The following is a 22,170-nucleotide window of genomic DNA, read 5'->3' on the forward strand; positions in this document are numbered from 1 at the left end:
CCCCAGTACATAGTTGTATATTTTAGCTGTTGGTCCTTCTAGTTGTGACATGTGGGATGCTGCCTCAGCATGGCCTGACGAGCAGTGCCACATCCATACCCAGGATCCGAACCAGCAAAACCCTGGGCCAAGGAAGTGGAGCGCACGAACTTAACCACTCGGCCACGGGACTGGGCCCCAATTTCTGTGACTTTTAACCAAACTGTCCTGCCTAGATTATTAATCACAAACTTACAGTGAGAGTGGGATGGCTGAAGGAGAAGAGTTCTTAAAAAAGCCTTTGGAGACAGCACCAGTTAATGGCTTAATGTGATTTCATAGCAACCCACTGAGAAAGACTTTATCCGACTTTCGATGAGGAAAGACATACTTATTGGCTAAGCGGCTTTCCCATAAGCAAGAGTGTTGTGAACTTAAAATGTGAAAACCCAAATTGGTTTGCTTCCAGTGAAATACACTGCACATAGAGTATCCTGCCTGTGTTAAAAAAAAAATGTTATCAAATTAGAGCCACGCGTTTTCAAGGCCTCAGCACTTCCTGTATCTGCAGCCTCAGACAATTTTCTTTTCTTCTGTGTCTGATGAACTCGATGCTCTAGCGTCCAGACAAGTACTGGACTATTCTGTTTAAACCTAACTGGTGGTGGTGGTGGGGTGATATGAGGACTTTTAACCATTGGCCATTTAATTATTCTTCCTTCTAAAAAAAGATAGAATTAAAAAGTAGCCACTATCGTTCCTGAAGCATGTTAACACCAGGCTCTGTGTGTTCCATTCTAACAGACATTTTATAATTTAAATGGAAATATATAATGCCATGCAAAATTCATGACATTTCTCTTTCTGGAACATACGTATGCTTGCTTTTTAAATTTTACCATTAGCAAATAGGAAAAGATTATGTCTATTGGCGCCCCAAATAAGGAAAAAACAGTTGTAGTTGCATCATTTTTGCCCCAGGGCACCCTGTCCCTATGAAGCAGTTACTGGTTCTGCCCATGGAGCTATACCATGAGCCCACCCTCTCCATTTGTTGGCCTTCTCTTCAGGGAAGGAACACAGACTGCTCAGAGAAAAAGAAGAGAAAAGCTCCATCAACAGAGGGCTGAGAAGCAAAGTGGGTAACATCTGACTATCATACAATATCATCTTGGGTAGAAAATAAAAGGACTTGGAATAAACGTCTTTGGTCTGCTCTCTGTTTTTGCAGTTCTGAAATTTTGTCTCCGAAATTTTCTGAAAAAGGAATCAAAGAGAAGGGAATGCTCATATAACTTGATGATGCCGAAACACCACTAGTGGACCTTCAGGTCTTAGCTGAGATGACATTTCATTCATTTGTTTAAAAATATTTATTGAGTACCTACCACGTGTCCTGCTGAACAAATTGAGCATATTCCCCAGGGCTACTGTGTATGGCTGTGCCAGTGAACGGTACCCACTGACACTGTGTAGTGCACAACTTCCACTACTGCAGGTGATCCCTGCCTTCATGGAGATTAAATCCAGCAACTTCTAGGAAGTCTTGTTTGAACTTTCACTCCCCCTCCCCCATAGAAAAAGTGCTCCCATTATGTGCTCCATAATACACCCAGTCATAGCACTTTACGCCTTTATTTATAATGGGGTCATAATCTGTTAGATTGTAAACTCAGAGGGGACTAAGATTAGGACTATCTTGTTTATCACTTTCTAGGAGCTAGGGATGCATCAATGAATTAAACAGTCAAAAATCCCCGGCCTCTAAGAGCTGATAATCTAGCAAGCGGCAGGAGACAGTAACCAAGTTCAATATATAGCACATTAGACAGAGATAAATACTATCTAGAAAAATAAAGTAGGGAAGGAGGCTTTCTCCTTACCTATTTTAGGTCCTTGCTCAAAGGTCACCTTTTTTTTTTTTTACTTTGCGATAGGAAGCCTTTGGATATTTGGGCGAGAGACATATGCTCTGTCTAAAAAGAAAAACAACATTTAGGAATAGAATAGCAGGCCCACTCAGCAAAAAACCTAGTAAGGCAGTTATCAGATCTCCACTTTGCCAGAAATTGGGCCACAGTAAATGAAGATTTATACAAAACAGAGAGAACAAGGGCCCACCCCTTCCCCTCTAAAACTCTTGACACTGTTAAGATTTTTTCTGAACACATTTCAACAAATATTCTGGAGAACCCGAGTGTTCTAACCTGAGCTGGTTTTGAATTTTTGCTACCTAGCACCCCATCCCCTCTAGTATCAGCCTAGGGATCTTTTGCACCTGGCGGGGTGTCTGAGGCGATGAGCTATTCTCTCAGCCTTTCCAACCCGCCCTTCCAGAGAAAGCGTCCTCATAAGAAAATGACATCTCTTATAATCAAGAGACTCCGCTGTACTTAACACATACTCATACCTGGCATTTTTACACATATTATGCCTCGAGGACAGGCATAAATGTGTCTCTTCCCTCCTACTCTCCGGACCTGGCTCCCTAGTGTTCTGACAAGAGCCGGAGAAACATTCCCGCCCCAAGCACCCACCCGCCTCTTCGCAGCTCGGGGTTAGCCCTCGCCGCTCAGCCTTCTGGAAGCCGTAGGCCCTGGCGTTGCTCCGCCCCAGAACTACAACTCCCGGCAGGCGTTGTTACTCTCCGCTTCCCTCTTGGCGCATGGCCTGCCGGGAGGGGGCAGGTAGCGGGCGGGCGGGGCCCAATGGGTGCCGGCTCTCGAGGAGAGGGCGGAGGAGAAGAGGAGGGAGGCGGGCTGTGGGCCCCGGCCCCATTCATTGCCGCGGCCGGTCGGACGGGGGTCCCGTGTTTTCCGAGTCATGGAGGCGCTAATTCCTGTTATCAACAAGCTGCAGGACGTCTTCAACACGGTGGGCGCCGACATCATCCAGTTGCCTCAGATCGTCGTGGTGGGAACGCAGGTGAGAGACCAGGGCGGCGTCCGCGCAGGCCGGGGCGCGGGCCTGGTCGGGGCTGCGGCAGCGCTCGCTCCGGGGCCGGCCTTTGCGGCCTGTGGGAGGAGGGCGCTGCTGGGGGCCCCGGAGCTCCCCGGGCTCTGCCGCGCCTGCCCGCCCTGGGGTGCGGTGCACCGGGGCTGGGAATGGGGCCTGGCCGGGCGGGGAGGGGCGGAGCCGGCGCGGCGGGCCTGGCGGGTCCCGGGGGCGGGGTGGGGGTGGGGGACGGGCCGCGGGCGGAACTGGAGTCCGCGGGGACCGGGCGCGGCTTCGCTCGCGGGCCGCTGCTTCCAAGGGCACCTGGGGGACGCGGGGCCGCGCCGGGCTCGTGGTGGGCCGGCCGGCCCCTTCTCTGTGGGTTTCCGGGCGGCGGGCGTGTCAGTTCCCTCCCCGCCTTGCTCCGGGGCTGCGGAGGCAGTTTCGGAACCGCGCGGTCGGGGCTGAGAAAGCCGCTACTGTGTAGCACCTGAGAGTTTTCCTGCAGGGTAATCCCTCTAGGTTTTGAGAAGGCCGAGGCAGTTAAAGAACAAACACAAAAACAAGAAAAACCTCCTACCGCATGTACGTGGAGTTTGTGGGTGTTCGGAAGGAGTATCCAATTTTTCTGCGTAGGCTGTAGTTTTTGTCTTCCGTTTAAATTGGCAATCAAAGTTCTCTGGTGTTTTCATGTTGGGTTTCTTACAGATACAGTTTTTTTTAGCATGCAGAAATATTGAAAGACTAAATGTGTTATTTCTAGAGTGATGGAGGAATATGTTTCATTTTCTCTGCCTGCTGCTTCTCTTGGTTGAAGAGAAATTGCAGGACTTTTATTAGAGTTCAGGGAAATGCGTTTTAGAGATTACTTAGTATATTGATATTGTGTTGTCATTTGTTAATGATCTTTTCTGTTGTGAAGGGGTTTCCTCGTCGTTTTCCATGAGGCGCATTGCTACATCTTGCTACAAAATTAAAGTGTAGTGTGTAAATATTATGAGAGGGAACTTAATGTTCAAAATACTATAGAGTATGTCCAGACATTGGGAATCTTGGAAACCATAGACATCTGCACTTTTTTTTCTCTTTGCTTTTTAAGTTAAGGCAATAGAAATTATTTCAGAAGCAAATTTCCTTGTTCTGCTGTAGGATTGGTATAGATTCTGCTCAATCCTGCCTACATGTATTGTGGTATTTGTAGTTATTGGTGACTCTGAATCATCAACATAATGAGTTATGAGCAGTAGTTTTATTGAGCATATTTTCTTGACTGCTGTGTTCCTGTTAGCCCCTGGAACAGTCTGGGGTATGTAGCAGGTGCCCCATAAATATTTTGAATGAACGGATATTGCTCACTGTCACTAAATAATGTTTTAAAAAGCTGGAACTTTATGAAAAATGATGTTTTTGTGAATAGAATTAGAGATGATATAAATTAAATCTTCGTTGGTAGTAATGTGGAAGCGTTTCCTAGCTGTGGACCAGAGACTTTCCATGTACCTTTAAGGGATTCTCAATGCTTTTTAAGCTTGAAACAGTGAAAGAATCAGGGTTCTAGGGTGTCAGCATAAATAGTTTAAAATCAAGAAGGCTTTTTCTTACACAAAATAGAGTTTATTTCAGTGAGGAAACCTGTTGGCAGAATTGGGAGGGGCAGTGTAGAAAGGTAAAGATCTCACCCTTATGAAAGCCATGAATGTGTGCTAGCAAAAACCGTCCTAGCAGTAACAGTTATATGCCCTATTTGCATGTTGATATTTGAAATTACTCAGTTTTTAGACTTGATTTAATGAAGATTGTCTCCATTTAGGTCTTTGTTAGCTGAAATTCAATCCTTTATTATTCAGGTACAGAAGAAATAAAAAATAATAGAAACAATGTCTTTTTTTTTCCATATTTTCCTCAATATGTTGAAGAAAAACCTCTTCTACTTGATTTGAATACACGTACCCCACTACTTTGTCATCTCTGCCATTTAAGGTTGTGTAACATGCCTCACATTCATATTTAATGGAGTAGCGTACAGTGAGTGAGTTCCAGACATCATAAGTGTTCGGTACTTCATTCTGACTGGTAAACTTCTCAGTGGCAGTGATCGTGTTTTCATAGTACAGGTTTTGTCTCTATCTTACACATTATCTACACCTTAAATGTCTGCAGGTCCCATTTTGTTGAACTTTTTAGAACAGTGATTCTCAAACTTAGTGTATATCAGGATCACTTTGAAAATAAGTATCCTGGACCCCATCACCAGAGATTTTGATTCTATAAGTCTGGGGTGGGCCAGGGACCTAGTGATTCTGATCTAGGTGGTTCATAGGTCCTAATTTGATAAGTATATTAGTGAGTCTTTGATTTTAAAATGTGTGAAACTGGAAAGAGCAGGGGAGCTGAATCTAGGGGCATACCTCCATCCAGTAGAATGCTGATCTTGATGGCATTTTTGCTCCAAAGTATCAACTCCCTAGCAACCTTTGCTGACCCCTAAATGTTTTAAACTTCGATTTCTTAAATTGCTCCAGTGATTCTTATTTGGGGCCTAGAGAGTTGGAGGAGTTGAGGAGAGGGAATCATGTTTACAGCTGTTGATCATTCACAGTTTGTATGAGTTAGCTAAATAAATTGCTTTCCTCTTTAGCTAAGATCGTCTCTGTGGAAAGAACAGAAAATGGGGAGAGAGAAGGTTGATACTTTTAGACTATGGTGTCCTTTGCAGGTGGAGAAAGAGATAACACTTAAACAGCTTTTGTGACTCAACTTGGGGAATTTAATCAGTATTTCTTAAATTGAGAACTGGAAGGGGGAACCCTTCAGGTATGTAATCCAAACTCCCCCCAGTACAGGAATCCCAATGCATATGAGGTTAACCTGAGAATCTGGCTCAGTGTTGATAGTAATGTACTTTTCACTCTGCCTTATATTTCAGTGATTTCAGCACTCCGCCTTCCATAATTTAGACAAACACAAAAAGGAAAAGGAATTTTGGGTTTTTAATGCCTAATTTGCAAACCAACTTTTTAAAAATTTAACATTTAAAAAATTGAAATATAATTCCTATTACATAAAATTCACCATTATAAAGTGTACAGTTCATTGGTTTTTAGTATATTCACAAGGTTGGGCAACCATCACCACTCTCTAATTCCAGAACATTTTCATTACCCCAGAAAGAAACTGCTCGTTAGCAGTCACTCCCCATTTCACACTCCCTCCCAGCCCCTGGCAACGATTAATCTTTCTGTCTCTATGGATTTGCCTATTCTGGACATTTCATGTAAATGGAATCATACAATATCTGTCTTCTTTTGCTCAGCATGATATTTTTTAGGTTCATACATGTTTTCTTATGTATTAGTACTTTATTTTTTATGGCTGAATAATATTGCATTATATAGATATGCCACAGTTGGTTTATCCATTCATTAGTTGATGGACATTGGGGTTGTTTCCACTTTTTGGCTATGATGAATAATGCTGCTGTGAACTTTCATTTACAGGTTTTTGTGTGAACATATGTTTTCAGTTCTCTTGGGATATACCTAGGAGTAGAATTGCTGGGTCATTTGGTAACTCTTGTTTAACTTTTTGTGGAACTGGCATACTTTTCCATAGTGGCTGCACCACTTCACATTCCCTCCATCAGTGTATGAGGGTGTCGATTTCTGCACACCCTCATCATCTCTTGTTATTGTCTTCTTTTTGTGAAGAAGATTTGCCCTGAGCTAACATCCATTGCCAGTACTACTCTTTTTTTTTTTGCTTGAGGAATATTAGACCTGAGCTAACATCTATGCCAGTCTTCCTCTACTTTGTATGTAGGATGCTGCTGCAGCATGACTGATGAGTGGAGTAGGTCCATACCCAGGGTCCGAACGTGTGAACCTGGGCCACTGAAGCAGAGTGTGCAGAACTTCAACTACTCAGCCATAGGGCCAGCCCCCATGCTGTCTTTTTTTGAAAGTGCTAAATGATTTTAGAATTCCTTATTTTTTAAAAAAGCGCGCATATCCTTCTCCTGCGTCCTCTAGTACTGCTAGCTACATTTTAGCTCCTTCTGAAACCTTGCTCTCTTTTGCTTGATATGCCTACATTTGTCTTGTGCTTCTAGAGGTGATGTCTTCATTAAGTTTAGTATTTGGTGCCAAATATTGATCATAGTTTTCATTTGTTTTCTTGTGCATGTTCTTAGGTAAACTTATGTTTTCCTCTTTCCTTTCTTTTTTCTAATTTCTTTGTATAGATCATGTGCTACTTCCTTTTTTAAACTTAGAAAAAATGAGGTAATTTATGTAACATAAATTAGCCATTTTAAAGTGTACTAAATGCCCCTGAATTATACATCCATAGTTTTGTGCAACCATTACCTCTGTCTAGGTCCAAAACATTTTCATCACACCACAAGAAAATTCCATACCTATTAAGTGATCAGTTCGTATTCCTTGTCCCCCAGTTCCTGGCAACCACTAATCTTCTGTCTCTATAGATTTCCCTATTCTGTATGTTTCATAGAGATGGAATTCTACAATATGTGACCATTTATGTCTGACTTTTTTCATTAGCATAATGTGGTTCATTCACATTGTAGCATGTATCAGTACTTCTTTCCTTTTAATTGCTGAGTAATATTCCATTATGTGTATATATCATATTTTGTTTATCATTAATCTGTTGATGGATATTTGAGTTTCTATCTTTTGACAGTTGTGAATGGTGCTGCTATCAACATTTGTCTACAAGTATTTGTTTGAGTACCTGTTTTCAGTTCTTTTGGGTATATATGTAGGAGTGAAATTGCTGGGTCATATGCTAATTCTGCATTTAACTTTTTGAGGAACCACCAGACTGTTTTCCACAGTGGCTGTACTATTTTACATTCCTACCAAATGTATTCCTCATACATTTATGAGGGTTCCAATTTCTCTATATCCTTGTCAACACTTGTTATTGTCTGTCTCTTTTATTATAGCTATCCTAATGAGGGTGTGAGGTAGTACCTCACTGTGGTTTTGGTTAGCATTTTCCTAATGATTAGTGACGTTGAGTACCTTTTCATGTACCCATCGGCCATTTGTATATCTTTGGAAAAATGTCTATTTAGGTACTTTGCCCATTTTTTAATTGAGTTGTTTGTTTTTTTGATATTGGGTTGAATGAGGTCTTTCTATACTTTGGATATTAACCCCTTATTGAATATGTAGTTTGCAAATCTTTTCTCCCATCCCATAGGTTGCCTTTTCCTTTTGTTGATGGTTTTCTTTGCTGTGCAGAAGCTGTTTATTGATGTAGTCCCACTTATTTATTTTTGGTTTTGTTGCCTTTCCTTTTGGTGTCAAATCCAAAAAATCATCACCAAGACTGATGTCAAGGAGCTTATTGCCTATGTTTGTTTTTCTAGAAATTTTATGGTTTGAGGTCTTACATTCGAGTCTTCAATCCATTTTGAGTTGATTTTTGTGTATGGTGTAAGGTAGTGGTCCAGTTTCATTCTTTTGCATGTGGCTGTCCAGTTTTCCCAACGCCATTTATTTATTTATTTTTTATTTAATTTTTAAAAAGATTTTATTTTTCCTCTTTCTCCCAAATCCCCCTGGTACACAGTTGTGTATCTTTAGTTGCAGGTCCTTCTAGTTGTGGCATGTGGTATGCTGCCTCAGCATAGCTTGATGGGCAGTGCCATGTCTGTGCCCAGGATTTGAACCGGTGAAATCCTGGGCCGCTGAAGCAGAGTGCACAAACTTAACCACTTGGCCACGGGGCCGGCCCCCTATTTATTTATTTTTTAAAGATTTTATTTTTCCTTTTTCTCCCCAAAGGTCCCCAGTACATAGTTCTGTATTTTTAGTTGTGGGTCCTTCTAGTTGTGGCATGTGGGATGCTGCCTAAGTATGGCTTGACGAGTGGTGCCATGTCTGTGCCCAGGATCTGAACCAGCGAAACCCTGGGCCACCGAAGCAGAGCAGGCGAACTTAACCACTTGGCCATGGGGCCTGGTCCCCATTTATTGAATACCCTGTCTTTTGCCTACTGTATATTCTTGGCTCCTTTGTTGTAAATCAATTGACCATATATGCATAGGTTTATTTCTCTACTCTGTTCCATTGATCTGTGTGTCTATTTTTATGCTAATACCATACTGTTTTGATTACTATCGCTTTGTAATATACTTTAGAATCAGGAAGCGTGATGCCTCCAGCTTTGTTCTTCTGTTTTAAGATTGTTTTGGCTCTTCAGAGTCTTTTGTGATTTCATACAGATTTGGGGACTGTTTGTTCTGTTTCTGTGAAAAATGCCATTAAAATTTTGATGGGGATTACATTGCCTCTGTAGATCTCTTTGGATTGTATGGACATTTTAACGATATTAGTTCAAATCCATGAGCACAGAATATCTTTGCATTTATTTGTGTCTTCATTTTCTTTCAACAGTGTCTTACAGTTTTCAATGTACAGGTCTTTCATCTCCTTGGTTAAATTTATTCCTGCATAGTTTATTCTTTTTGATGCAATTGTACATGAGATTGTTTTCTTAATTTCTCTTTCTGATAGTTCATTGTTAGTGCATAGAAATGCAACTGATTTTTTATATTGATTTTGTATTCTGCAACTTTACTGAATTCGTTGATTAGTTCTAACAGTTTCTTGGTGGAGTCTTCAGGGTTTTCTGTATATAATATTATGTCATCTGCAAATAGTGACAGTTTTACTTCTTCCTTTCCAATTTGGTTGCCTTTATTTTCCTTGCCTAATTGCTCTGTCTAGGACTTCCAATACTATGTTGAATAAAATTGGCAAGGGTGGGCATCCTTTTCTTGTTCTCAATCTTAGAGGAAAATCTTTCAACTTTTCACCATTGAGTATGATGTTAGCTGTGGGCTTCTTATATGGTATATGATCCTTTTAATGTATTGTTGAATTCACTTTGCTAGTATTTTGTTGAGGACTTTTTTGTCTACATTCATGAGGGATATTGGCCTCTAATTTTCCTTGTCTGGTTTTGGTATCAGAGTAATGCCGGCATTGTAAAGTGAGTTCAGAAAAGTTTGAGAAGGATTGGTATTAATTCTTCTTTAATTTTTGGTAGAATTCACCATTGAAACCATCTGATCCTGGATTTTTGTTTGTTTGGGAGGTTTTTGATTACTGACTCAATCTCCTTACTAGTAATCGCTTTGTTCAGATTTTCTATTTCTTCATGATTCAGTCTTGGTTGTGTGTTTCTAGCAATTTATCCATTTCTTCTAGATTGTCCAATTGGTGTATAGTTGTTCATAGTAGTCTCATGATCTTTTGTATTTCCGTGGTATCAGTTGTAATATTTCTTCTTTTATTTCTGATTTATTTGAGTGCTTTTTTTTTTCTTGGCAAGTCTAGCTAAAGGTTTGTCTATTTTGTTAATCTTTTCAAAAAACCAGCTCTTAGTTTAATTGATTTTTTTCTATTGTCTTTTTAGTGTCTATTTCATTTATATACACTCTGATCTTTGATATTTTGTTCCCTTACTTTTAGCTTTGGGCTTTGTTTTTCTTTGTCTAATTCCATGAGGTGTAAAGTTAGCTTGTTTATTTGAGATCTTTCTTGTTGGTTAATATGGACATTTATTGCTATGAACTTGCCTCTTAGAAATGCTTTTGCTGCATCACATAAGTTTTGGTATGTTGTATTCCCATTTTCATTTTTCTCAAGATACTTTTTGATTTTTTCTTTCATTCTGTGGTTTTCAGTAGCTTGTTGTTTAATCTTCACATATTTGCGAATTTTCTAGTTTCTTCTTGTAATTGATGTCTAGTTTCATACTATTGTAGTTGGAAAAGATGCCTGATATTATTTCAGTGTTCTTAAATTTATTAAGACTTGTTTTGTGGCCTAACATATGATATATCCTGAAGAATGTTCCATGTGTGCTTGAGAAGAATGTGTATTCTGTTGCTTTTGGGTGGAATGTTCTGTATATGTCTGATAAGTCCATCTGGTCTGACATGTCATTTAAGGCCAAGGTTTCTTTATTGGTTTTCTGTCTGGGTGATCTATCCATTGATGACAGTGGGGTATTAAAGGCCCCTTCTATTATTATATTGTTGTCTACTTCTCCCTTTAGGTCCATTAATATTTACTTTATATGTTTAGTGTTTCTACATTGGGTGCATACATATTTACAAATGTTATATCCTCCTGTTGGACTGACCCTTTTATTATTATATAAAGGCATTCTTTGTCTCTTAATACAGTCTTTGTGTTAAAGTCTATTTTTGTCTGATATAGGTATAGCTATCCCAGCTTACTTTTGGTTTTCATTTGTGTGGAATATCTTTTTCCAGCCCTTTACTTTCAGTCTGTGTATGTCCTTACATCTGAAGTTAGTTTCTTGTAGACAGCATGTAGGTGGGTCTTGTTTTTTTAATCTGTTCAGCCACTCTAGTCTTTTGATTGGAAAATTTTGTCCATTTACATTTAATGTAATTATTGTTAGGTATGGACTTATTGTCATTTGTTAATTGTTTTCTGACTGTTTTATAATTCCTTTGTTTCTTCCTCTCTTGCTCTCTTCTGTTGTGATTTGATGATTTTCTGTGGTGCTATGTTTAGATTCCTTTTCTTTATCTTCTATGTTAGTACTATAGGTTTTTGCTTTGTGGTTACCATGAGGCTTACATAAAACAACCTATATATATATATATATATATATATATAAAACAGTCTTTTAAGTTGATAACAACATCAACTTGAATGTATTCTAAAGTTCTACATTTTTATCCCCCCCATTTTATGTTTTTGATGCCACACTTTGCATCTTTTTATCTCAGGGCCAGTCTTCCTCACCAAAAAAAAAAAAAAAAAAAAAAAAAAGAACAAGTAACTGAAAACCAGTAGCCATAAAGGAAGAGACCAAGGTAGATAATCAGGGTAACAAAATGAAGTTAATAAAGAATGCAGGAGAGAACTTTAAAATATATTGTTTGTGAAATATCTCATTTAAGGAGGAAGCACAAAATGGCATGTTTTGGATGATTGGGAAGAATAGCCCCTGAAATTGCTGAAAGGCTAATTTATTAAATAGAAAAACAGCTTGAGGAATTCTCCTAAAAGGCAGATCCAAAACATACATTGGGAAATTTATTAGAGATAAGAGACTTGGTGGTGAGAGCTGGGAGAGCCAAAATCCTTCTCTTAGTGGACTGGGAAAGAGTAGTTGGACCAGATGACAAAGAATAATCAAACAGGTGATAGGTAGAAGTTCCCCGGGGCCAAAGTAGTCGTCTTTACATTTCAGTTGCTGGGCACAAATATCGAAAGAATTGACATGCCCTGATTAAATTTCTGAAATCAAAACAAAAACCCCAGAATTCTCCAAGTGTCAAAATAGAAGGAGGGAGGGAAAAACAGGTTTGCTGAAAGGGAAAGAGAATCAGACTGGCTCTAGACCTCCAGTCTGCAACAGCAGGTGTTAGACGACATGGAGAAATGTTTAAAATTTAGAGTTCCTCGGGAAATTAATTGTGATTATAAAATTCTCTGTCTATACTGTAAACACTCTTTAAATGCAGTGAAACATAAATAACTGGACAAGAGAGAAGAGAAAAAAGTTTTATTGCCTGTCCATTTTCTATTCAAGATATTGTGAAATAAAATCGAAATGTTACCTGAATTGCTTCCAACTCTGTTTTAGCTCAATTATAGTACTTTGAGCTTTCCAGCAGAGCTGTCCACTTAAGCTAGTATAGATCGTTTGTACAGAAGGGCAGGGTGGACACAGGAAATGGTCTGTAACCCGTATCCAAGCTGTGTGGCTGTATCAAGTGTCTGTTTAGGGTATGGGAGGGAGGGGGAACTGTTGTAACCTCTTTAATTGCCTCTTCAATATGAGATCCTATACCACATTCAAGGCATTAAAAAATTATTTTGAAATATCGAAAGTGTCAAAAAGGTGTAAAGAATAATATTATGAACACCATTGTGTCTACCTCTCAGTTTAAGAAATAAAACATTAACTACCCAGTTGAATTTCCCTCCTTCCCAGATAGAGATAATTGTTTTCCTGAATTTGGTGTTTATCACTTTGTTATACGTATAGTACATATGTAGATAACTTAAGCAATATGTATTGTTTTACATGGTTCAAACCTGGAGTAAGTGGTGTCAAACAGTATATAGTCCTTTGTAACTGTTTTTTACACAATCATACATGAGATTTACTCATACATACACATATATATTCCTAATTTGGTCACTTAAGTGCTATATATCCATTATATGAATATATCAAAATTTTTCTTCTTCTTGAGGAACATTTGAGTGTTTCCCATTGTTTGCTGTAGCAGTTTTAGTAAACAGCAGTACTAGGAACATTCCTAGACATGCCTCACTGTACGCATTTGAGAATTTCTCTAAGGTGTCAAGAAGTAGAATTACCAGACTGTAGGGGAGATTTATTTTCATTTTTACTTGATATTGTTGCTTGCTCTTCAGAATGGTGGTAACCATTTACATTCCCACCAACAGAGTGAAGTTTATTTACTTATTTATTTATACCTGTACTTAATATTGTTACTTTTTTGTCGTATCTCATTGTGGTTTTTATTGCATCTCCCTGATTACTAATGAGTATGAGCATCTTAACTTATTCCTTGGCACTTTGTGGTTCTGTTTTTGTGAGTTTCTATTCATATCTCTGCACGTTATTTTCTATTAGGTTATTCATCTTTTTCTTATTGATTTGTAGGAGTTATTTATACATTTTGGTTACTAATTCTTTGTCAGTTATATGGATCACAAATATTTTGCCATAACTTTTTTGTGTGAGTAAAAGAAATTTTAATTTCTCCATAGTTGAATTATCAATCTTTTCTTCTCTAGTTTGTACATTTTGTGTATAAAATAGTAATTCCTTATCTCAAAGTCATGAAAGTATTCTTTTGTTCTCTAATTTATAGTTATGCTTTTTCATATTTATTTATAATTCATCTGGAATTTGTTTTCTCCTTTGTTTTTTTAACAGCTTTATTGAGATGTCATTTATATACTATAAAGCTCACCCATTTGAAATGTATAATTCAGTGTTTTTAGCATGTCTATAGAGTTGTGCAGCCAGACCTGATGGTCTAGTGGTTAAGATTTGGTGCTCTGAGCACCATGGCCCAGGTTCGTTTCTTGGTCAGAGAACGACACCACCCGTCTCTTGGCTCTCATGCTGTGGCAGCTACCTATTGCTGTGATGCTGAAAGCTATGTTCTCAGTATTTTAAATACCAGCAGGGTCACCCATGGTGGACAGGTTTCAGCAGAGCTTCCAGACTAAGACAGACTGGGAAGAAGGACCTGGCCACCCACTTCTGAAAAAACTGGCCTTGAAAACTCTATGAATAGCTACGGAGTGTTGTCTGATGTAGTGCCAGAAGATGAGGGGATGGCACAGAAAGACAGAGCAGAGTTCTGCTCTGCTATATACAAGGTTGCTAGGAGTCAGAATTGACTTGACGACACTAATGATAGATAGAGTTGTGCAACCATCACCATAATCTAATTTTAGAATATTTCATTATCCCAAAAAGGAACTTCGTATCCATTAGCAATCACTCTTCACTCCTCTGTGCCCCAGCACTAGACTGCCACTTAATCTACTTTCTTGGCTTTCTGGATTTGCCTTCCTGCATTTCATATAAATGGGATCAAATAATATGTGTGCTCTATTGTGACTGAATTCTTTTACCTAAGTGAAATATAATGTTTTTGAGGTTCATCCATGTTGTGGCATGTATCAGTACTTTATTCTTTTTTATGACTGAATGATATTAAAAAAAACTTACATAAGACTAAACATTAATGTCAGTATTTCTGAATGGGTTAGGTTTCCCATGTCTATGAACATGACAGTGGTGCTAGAATACTTTCCCATAAAAACAGAACAAATAGCATAGGAAAACCAAAACCCATGAACAGTGTTTACAAGAAAATTAGTTGACCATGTTTCTCCACAAACTGTTAAATACCAGTAGGTTGGGGACAAACCACCAACAGCTCCAAGACCTGTGTATTATTATCTATGTAGGAAGAAGAAGGAAGCAGTGGAACATCAATTGAATCTGAGAATCGAAAAATAGCCAAAAGGCAATCACTGGAAAGCTTGGAGGGCCATTTTAAGAACACCAGCTGAAACTGGGAGGGGTTTTGCACACACTGATAATGGGTGAGTGAAAGAGGTCTGTTGTAAAGTCTTAAGGGACCGGAGCGCATTCATGAAACTTCTAAAACTAACCACCAAAGCTCCCTTCCAGGACCAAGACAAGATATCTCAGGAAACAACTATGTTTTTGAACACTATATGAAAGCAACAAGAGGGAGTCTCAGAGTATGAGGTTAGAATAGCTATTCTATGCCAAGCCTCCTTCTAAAAGTTCAGGAAAATGAATTTAATTTAAATATCAGCAGTATGAAATGATTGTGAAATCTCATAAAAGTTTTTAAAGAAAATGAGCCTCAGAATAGCATCCTTTCTAAAGACAGTGAAAGCACACCAGAAGGATGTGTCCGTAAAATAGATGAAAACCATTAGATATTAAGACAAAAGGTAAGACAAAAGACATTGTAATCAGAACAAGCCATTTCAAAAAAATAAGTTTGCATAAGAAAAAGAAAAACTAGGTGGTAAAACTTAGTAAAGTATTGGAAATGAAGGAAAACATTTTGGAAGACAAATGAGAAAGAGCACAACAGCAAGTGAGCATAACAGAAAATACGTTAAGAGAGAAGGATGTTGAAAAGGAAAAAGACATTAAAAATAAAGAGGATAAGAAAGAGGGGTAAAAAGAATTTGATAGAAATTGATATTGAAGACAGGCAAACAAGATCCAGCATATGTATAATAGGAGTCCCCAGTGAAGTAAAACCAATAGCAAGGGAACAGAGCAGATACTAAAAATTACAGTTTAACTGAGTTAAAAACAGATTTGAGACTCCATCTTGAAAGAGCACAGCAAATATCTGAGAACACTGGCAGAGAGAAACCAATACTGAGATGTGGTCTAGTAAAATTATTGGACTTTAAAGGAAAAATTAAAATCCTTCAGACATGCAGCAAAAGTCACAAAGTCTCTTATAAGGTAAGGAAAACCAGATTATTAGTACACTTTTCAACAGTAACAACTTAGAAGACATTCTTGTTATGAGAGAAGACATAATTTATTATGGAATTCCATATTTAAGATACTTAAGAAAGTTTGAGCCCAAGATTTTATATATAACCAAACTGATTTTCAAGTACAGAAGTCACACACTATTATCTGTATGCTAGAACTTGAAGAATCTTGTTCCCATTAGTCCTTCCTGAGGAATCTGCTATAGAAAAAGCTTCAGAGAATCAATATGACTATAGAGACAGTAATATAAAGACTGATGGTTAGCATTACACACATAGTTGCAGAACCAAGACTAAGTGGGGGATAAAGAAGGAGAAAGTATGGTCTATAAAGCGTGGGAAGGAGAATGGAGGGATCATATGCAAAACATTTTAAAAACTATTTTTGGTATTCATATTGGTGGTGATAGTATTGGTATTATCTGGAGACTGTGTAATGTGAAATAAAAAGCAAATGAGTTGTGTTATTCTAATTCTGTCATGAAGTGTGTCCTTGAGAATCTTGATTCTTGTTGTAGAAGAAAGAAGATAGAGATAACGTAGATTGGGGGATGTATGTGTTTGTGTAGGGTGAGCAGGGCAAGTGTTGATAACTGAGAGAAATAAGTTAAACATTTAATTCAGGAGTTTTTAAAAGGAAAAATAGATAAATAACCCCTCTTCCCCAGAAAAAACCACCAGGTAGAAGAAATTAACAGTGTTAAAAAAATTACAAAATGAAATCAGGGGCCAGCCCCATGGCTGAGTGGTTAAGTTCGTGCGCTCTGCCTTGGTGGCCCAGGGTTTTGCTGTTTGGATCCTGGGTGCGGACATGGCACCACTCATCAGGCCATGCTGAGGCGGCGTCCCATATGCCATAGCTAGCGGGACCCACAACTAAAGTATACAACTATGTACTGGGGGAATTTGGGGAGAAAAAGCAGGAAAAAAAAAAGATTGGCAACAGTTGTTAGCTCAGTGCTAATCTTTAAAAAAAAAAAAAGGAAACCAAATAAAATACAGATTTGACCCATAAGATCAATTAAATAGTCAATTGGAAAATTTGGTTAGAAAAAATACGTAAAGACAAAATATTACAAATAAGGAAAATGAAAATGTCTAAGAATATTATAAGTAATTATGCCTATAAATTTCAAAATTGAGGAGAATTGGATGATTTTTTTTCCCCCTGAGGAACATTTCCCCTGAGCTAACATCTGTGTCACTTTTCTTCTATTTTCTCTGTGGGTCATCATCACAGCATGGCTGCTAACAGGCAGTGTAGGTCCACGCCTGTGAGCTGAACCCAGGCCGCTGAAGCGGAGCATGCTCAACTTAACCACTAGCCCAAGGGGCTGGCCCCCGAGTGAATTTTTTTATGGACAGTTTTTATCAAACACATAAAGAACAGTAAATTTCCATGTTGTTTAAACTATTTCAGAGTACAGAAAAGAAATGATGGAAAACACCCCATTTTACTTAATGAGAGGGATAAACCTGGACACCAAAACCTAGCAACACTGGATGTGCCACATAATCTTCAATTGGACCTTCCATATTCACTCAACATTCCTATTCTCTATCATGAGGGATCTTTCTGGACAATATGAATGGGCCTCTATGTCCTCTGGCTTCTGATTGGATCTGGAAGTGGGGAACTCTGGCAGGAATTGGAAAAAGGAGGAGATTAAAGTCTGGGTATTAATTCCCCTGGCTCATTCCCTGGGTGCCTTGGGCTGGCTCTCCCTCTTCTGAAAGACCTAGTCCTTCCTTCAGGGCCTGTGGGTTCTAAGAGCTTCTCTGTTGTTACTGAACTGTCCCTTGTGACTCCTCTAAGCCTCATCTGTAGCTTTGCAAATTAAAAAAAAAGTCTGCTTGTAAATAAACCCTTCTTAAGTTAACCTAACTTGAGTGGGCCATCTGCTTGCTGTAGACCTTGTTTGATACAACAGATGAGTTTAGGATTTTTACATTGGAGAAAATAGGAAATTAAAAGATGTACTAGTTTTGACTACTAAGAAAAAACAATATGGAAAAAATATTCTGTACAGAAACATATATTAATTACAAAGTCAAGAAAAACAGGAATTTATAAACATTTAAAATGTATAATAGAGACCAAGGGTTTATATAGTATTTGCTTACCTACTGTTTATTTTAGTATATTGTATCTATGTTAAATTTCCTGAGTGTGATTGTGATTATGTAGAAGAATGCCCTTGTTCTTAGAGATATACCACAATATTTAGGGATGAAGTGTTATGATATATATAACTCTCACATGGGACAGCAAAAAAACAAGTGTGTGTGTGTGTGTGTGTGTGTGTGTAAGAAGAGATAAAGCAAATCTGTCAAAATGTTAATAATTGGTGTATCTTTGTTAAGCTCTCTGGTATTCACTGTTAATATTTTTGCAACTGTTTTGTGGCTTTGAAATTTTCAAAATAAAACGTTGGAAAATATTCAAAACAATAAAAAATGAAATATTGATATGGATAAAGAGCTTTATAAACTAATAAGGAACATATGAAATGGCAGCATTTGAACAAGCAAATCACTGAAGGAAAAATGTAGAAAGCCCTTAAACAAAATGATGCCTGTCTTGAATAATAAGGAACGCAAATTTAAATGAGTTGTCAGTGTTCATCTATCGAAGTAGCAGCTTGACAAGAGTGATGATAATGCCTAATGCTGAGGGGGATGCAGCAAAGTGAACGGGAGGTGTAGCTTGGTGCCTGCCATCTTGTGGTGTGCAGTCTGGCAGTATTTGTGAATGCTTAAAACGTATATGCTCTATAATCACAGCAATTTCATTTAATGAACTAAACCTAATGAGGTAATAGGATAAATAAAGTTATATGTACAAAGCATGTTCATTGCAGCATTGCTTAACAAGAGCAAAAGCTGTTTAAATGTCTATCACTCGGGGTCTGGTTTTACACGGGGTGGTATATTATTTAAGTGTTAAACACAGAAGTTAATACATTGATATGGAATGATATCCCTGATTGTTACATTAAAAATAAAAGCAAATTAGAGAAAAATACATATAGTACTACCTCATTTAAAGTAAAATGTCTACATCTTATAGGCATAATTTATGTATACCAGTATTAAATAGATTTTGAAAATCTGGCTGAGAGAGTATCAAAAAAGGTAGGGAAATAATGGGGAAGTGGGCCTTTATCGTCTCTCTTTTTGGATTTTATTTTAAAGAACTAAAGATACAAGATAGAAAATATAAAAAGTCTGCAATAATTTTTTCTTTGAAGTTTCTTTGCTGCTTCGTTAGTGTAGTCTTATTAAGTTACAAAAACTCTGTTAAGAAACTCATTTTGCTCTTGTATATTCTGTTTTCAGAGCAGTGGAAAGAGCTCAGTGCTAGAAAGCCTAGTGGGGAGGGACCTGCTTCCCAGAGGCACTGGTATTGTCACCCGGAGACCTCTCATTCTGCAGCTAGTCCACGTTTCACCTGAAGATAAACGAAAAACAACAGGAGAAGAAAATGGTAAATTTTAGAATTGGACTAAGAATTATTTTACATCTCTTCATTTTTGTCAAATATTTAAAAGATATGAATTGATTAGACAGAAATTAGTGGCTGTAGCAAAATCCGAAGTCCTGTGAAGAGAAGTGGTATACATCTTTTCTCATGTGAAAAAAGAGTAAGTTTTGTTGTGATGACCGTGAGTAAACTTGTTTGCAATATTACGTTTTTGGTAGTTCAGCTCGGTAAACTGTTGTACATGCTGTTCATTGGACGATCTAGTGAGATACTCGGTAAACAGGAATCATTTATTTTAAAGAAAAAGTTTTTCTCTCTTTTGTAGCGTTTTAAACTTTTTGCCTAGTGTTTAAAACAATGTTTTTGCTTTTTTACTTTGATTTAGAATTTAAATAATTTAGATTCTAGTGTAAAGATTTTATTTTAAATAAAATTAAAATGACTGATTTTCAGCGTAGCAGTGTTACCTTCCCTTCCCTTTTCTGCTCTTACCATGTGCCTGTTAATTTTGAATCTTTTGCCCTTCAGTCTAAGATGAATATTATTTTTAGAAAGAGTTGATTTTTTAATTATTCTTTTGCTCTCCTTCTCTTGCTACGACTTCCCTGTATAGCACATACTGTTTTGATTCTTAAGACCCCCTCCTCCCGTGAGTAGTGCATGTGGAGTGTTAAGATGAGGAAATACGCACAGCCCTTTATAGCAGTTCTTCTTTGGTTAAACTGAAAATATTTTGAGAAATGTTGTCTATCAGCAGATTTTAAATCGCTTATTAAACATGTGTCCTGTATTAATCATACATTTATATTAGGTTTGAAATGTTTGATGAGAGTAACATATTTAGTCTTCCTTTTTTAGCTCACTGTTTGGCTCAGACTTTCTGTCTTATTTATAAGAGTCTGTAAAATAGCTCTAATTATTAAATTACATTTGCAGCAGAGTACCCTGTTTGTTTCTTATCAGCAGAGATCTGTTTGCAATGTAGTTTCATTCTACTTCTTGTATTCTGATCTAAGATGGGCTAATAGTATTGATGAAATTGACTTTAATTTCTGTATCTGATTTTTTTCTTCACTTATAGGAGCATTGGTGGTGATAGCTTGCTTTTTTTTTTAAAGGGGAGAAACAAAAACCTGTCATGAGCATCTACTATGACTGTAGAAAGTTAATCAGTGAAGCAAGTTAATGAAGTTGTAGATGTTAAATAATATTTTTGGATGGGATACTTAGGTAGCTTACTGGTATATTACTCATCACTTTGCATTTCTGTAATATTTCTTTATTATTGAAATTCTGAACCTTGAACTTAAATCATTTTGGACTACCCTATGGTCCAGCTTCAAATATGTAGAATAATAACACTTTTAAATTTACCAAATACCTTATGGCATTAATTAGGTCTTTCTTTTAACTTCATTTGCTTTAGTCACCTTGAAAAGGGCAGATGATAATCCTGTCTCTCGGAAACTATTTGTAGATGTAGGCATTGTTTCTGGAAAAGGGTGTACATTTCAGCCCTAGAGGTGTCGGTCTTTGGTATCTCTTTGCTTGTGTGTCCACTATGTTTTGTTGATGTCTCTTCTTGGTGGTTGGTCAGTAAATCTGCATATTTTTACCTTAATATATTTTTTCCCCCAAGCTTAGTGCTTATTTTTTATATAAAAAAAGAAACTTCACTTAAAATGGCAATTCAGCTATCCAGAACACAAAATAGATTTCATAAATTTTGAGTACTAAATTTCATGTGTCTTATTAATAACTAGGATAGTTCCTTAGTTTCTCATCAGAGCCTCTTTATCCTTGGGATAAACAGTTCTACCTTGTCATAAGTCATTCTGACCCAGAGGAAATTAGAAATAATGAAGCAGATAAACAGTTAGCCAGAAGAGTATGAACTGCCCGATAGCCTGACAACCAGAGAGGAAAAAGGGAGGAAAACAAAACCAGACAGAAGAATTTCAGAAAAAGAAAAAGTCTCTAACCATTTTGTATAGGCATTTATAGCCTTGTTTTGTAACAGGGGGCTTTGTTATGTAATAAAGGCCGATGTTACCAATAATAGGTTCATTTAAGAGCAGTATATTCTAAGGTGACATGGAACAGTGTAATCTATTTTAGATATAGCTTCATCAAAACTGGCTAAAATAAATTATACATATTAAATGTTAAGATATTTTAACTATCAGGAAAATTTACTTAATGTGAAATCCTTCATTCTGCCAACTACAAAGGAAAATTGAGGTGTCAATATATAGATTTACAGTATTTCTCAGCTTGCTCCCCCCCACCTTTGCCAGTGTAAAAGAATTTTCTGAGAAAATCTTACTAAAAACAAAATCAAACTGTTATAGAGTGGGATGGTGGTTTGGTTTGAACGTTAAACTATGATTATCTTTCATATATTTGTAAGAAATAAATCACACTTTCCTCAGATTTCTTTTTAGACAAAATCCAAAAGTAGCATGCTGATTAAAGACCAACATTGTTTCTGTTGTGTTCTGTTAAAGTCAATATATTTCAGAGAAAATAATCCCTTATAAAGCTCAGTCTTAGTGAATAGGGTAAATACTTACATATATTTACTTACTCTTAAGGTTTTGAAAGATGTTTGGTTTATTTTGTAGATTCTTTTTTACCAGGCAATTT

The 22,170-nt window shown here is 37.6% G+C and overlaps 1 protein-coding gene and 2 long non-coding RNA genes across 20 annotated transcripts in view; 2 read left to right on the plus strand and 1 right to left on the minus strand.

Annotated features, from left to right (window-relative positions):
• LOC103552053 (uncharacterized) overlaps positions 1-2,646 on the minus strand; it is a 120,860-nt gene extending 118,214 nt beyond the window's left edge. For all 7 annotated transcript variants that reach the window (XR_011540366.1, XR_011540369.1, XR_011540364.1 and 4 more), the window contains exons 1-2: positions 2,390-2,646; positions 1,863-1,955 (exon numbers count right to left, since the gene is read on the minus strand). This is a non-coding gene — a long non-coding RNA (uncharacterized lncRNA). The remainder of the gene's footprint in view (positions 1-1,862; positions 1,956-2,389) is intronic.
• DNM1L (dynamin 1 like) overlaps positions 2,584-22,170 on the plus strand; it is a 46,386-nt gene continuing 26,799 nt past the window's right edge. For 5 of the 12 annotated variants that reach the window (XM_070621032.1, XM_070621035.1, XM_070621034.1 and 2 more), the window contains exons 1-2: positions 2,655-2,904; positions 19,380-19,527. In XM_070621032.1, the coding sequence (XP_070477133.1) occupies positions 2,803-2,904; positions 19,380-19,527 (250 nt within the window). In that variant the 5' untranslated portion in view covers positions 2,655-2,802. Of the gene's footprint in view, positions 2,905-19,379; positions 19,528-22,170 lie in introns of all 12 variants that reach the window. The other 7 variants (XM_008521826.2, XM_070621033.1, XM_008521830.2 and 4 more) reach the window with 7 other exon arrangements.
• LOC139083547 (uncharacterized) lies at positions 3,204-18,498 on the plus strand. Its single transcript, XR_011540363.1, has 3 exons — positions 3,204-3,498; positions 14,955-15,092; positions 17,461-18,498. It is a non-coding gene; the product is annotated as an uncharacterized lncRNA (long non-coding RNA).

The sequence above is a fragment of the Equus przewalskii genome, chromosome 5, assembly GCF_037783145.1.
Source record: "Equus przewalskii isolate Varuska chromosome 5, EquPr2, whole genome shotgun sequence".
Lineage (NCBI taxonomy): Eukaryota > Metazoa > Chordata > Mammalia > Perissodactyla > Equidae > Equus > Equus przewalskii.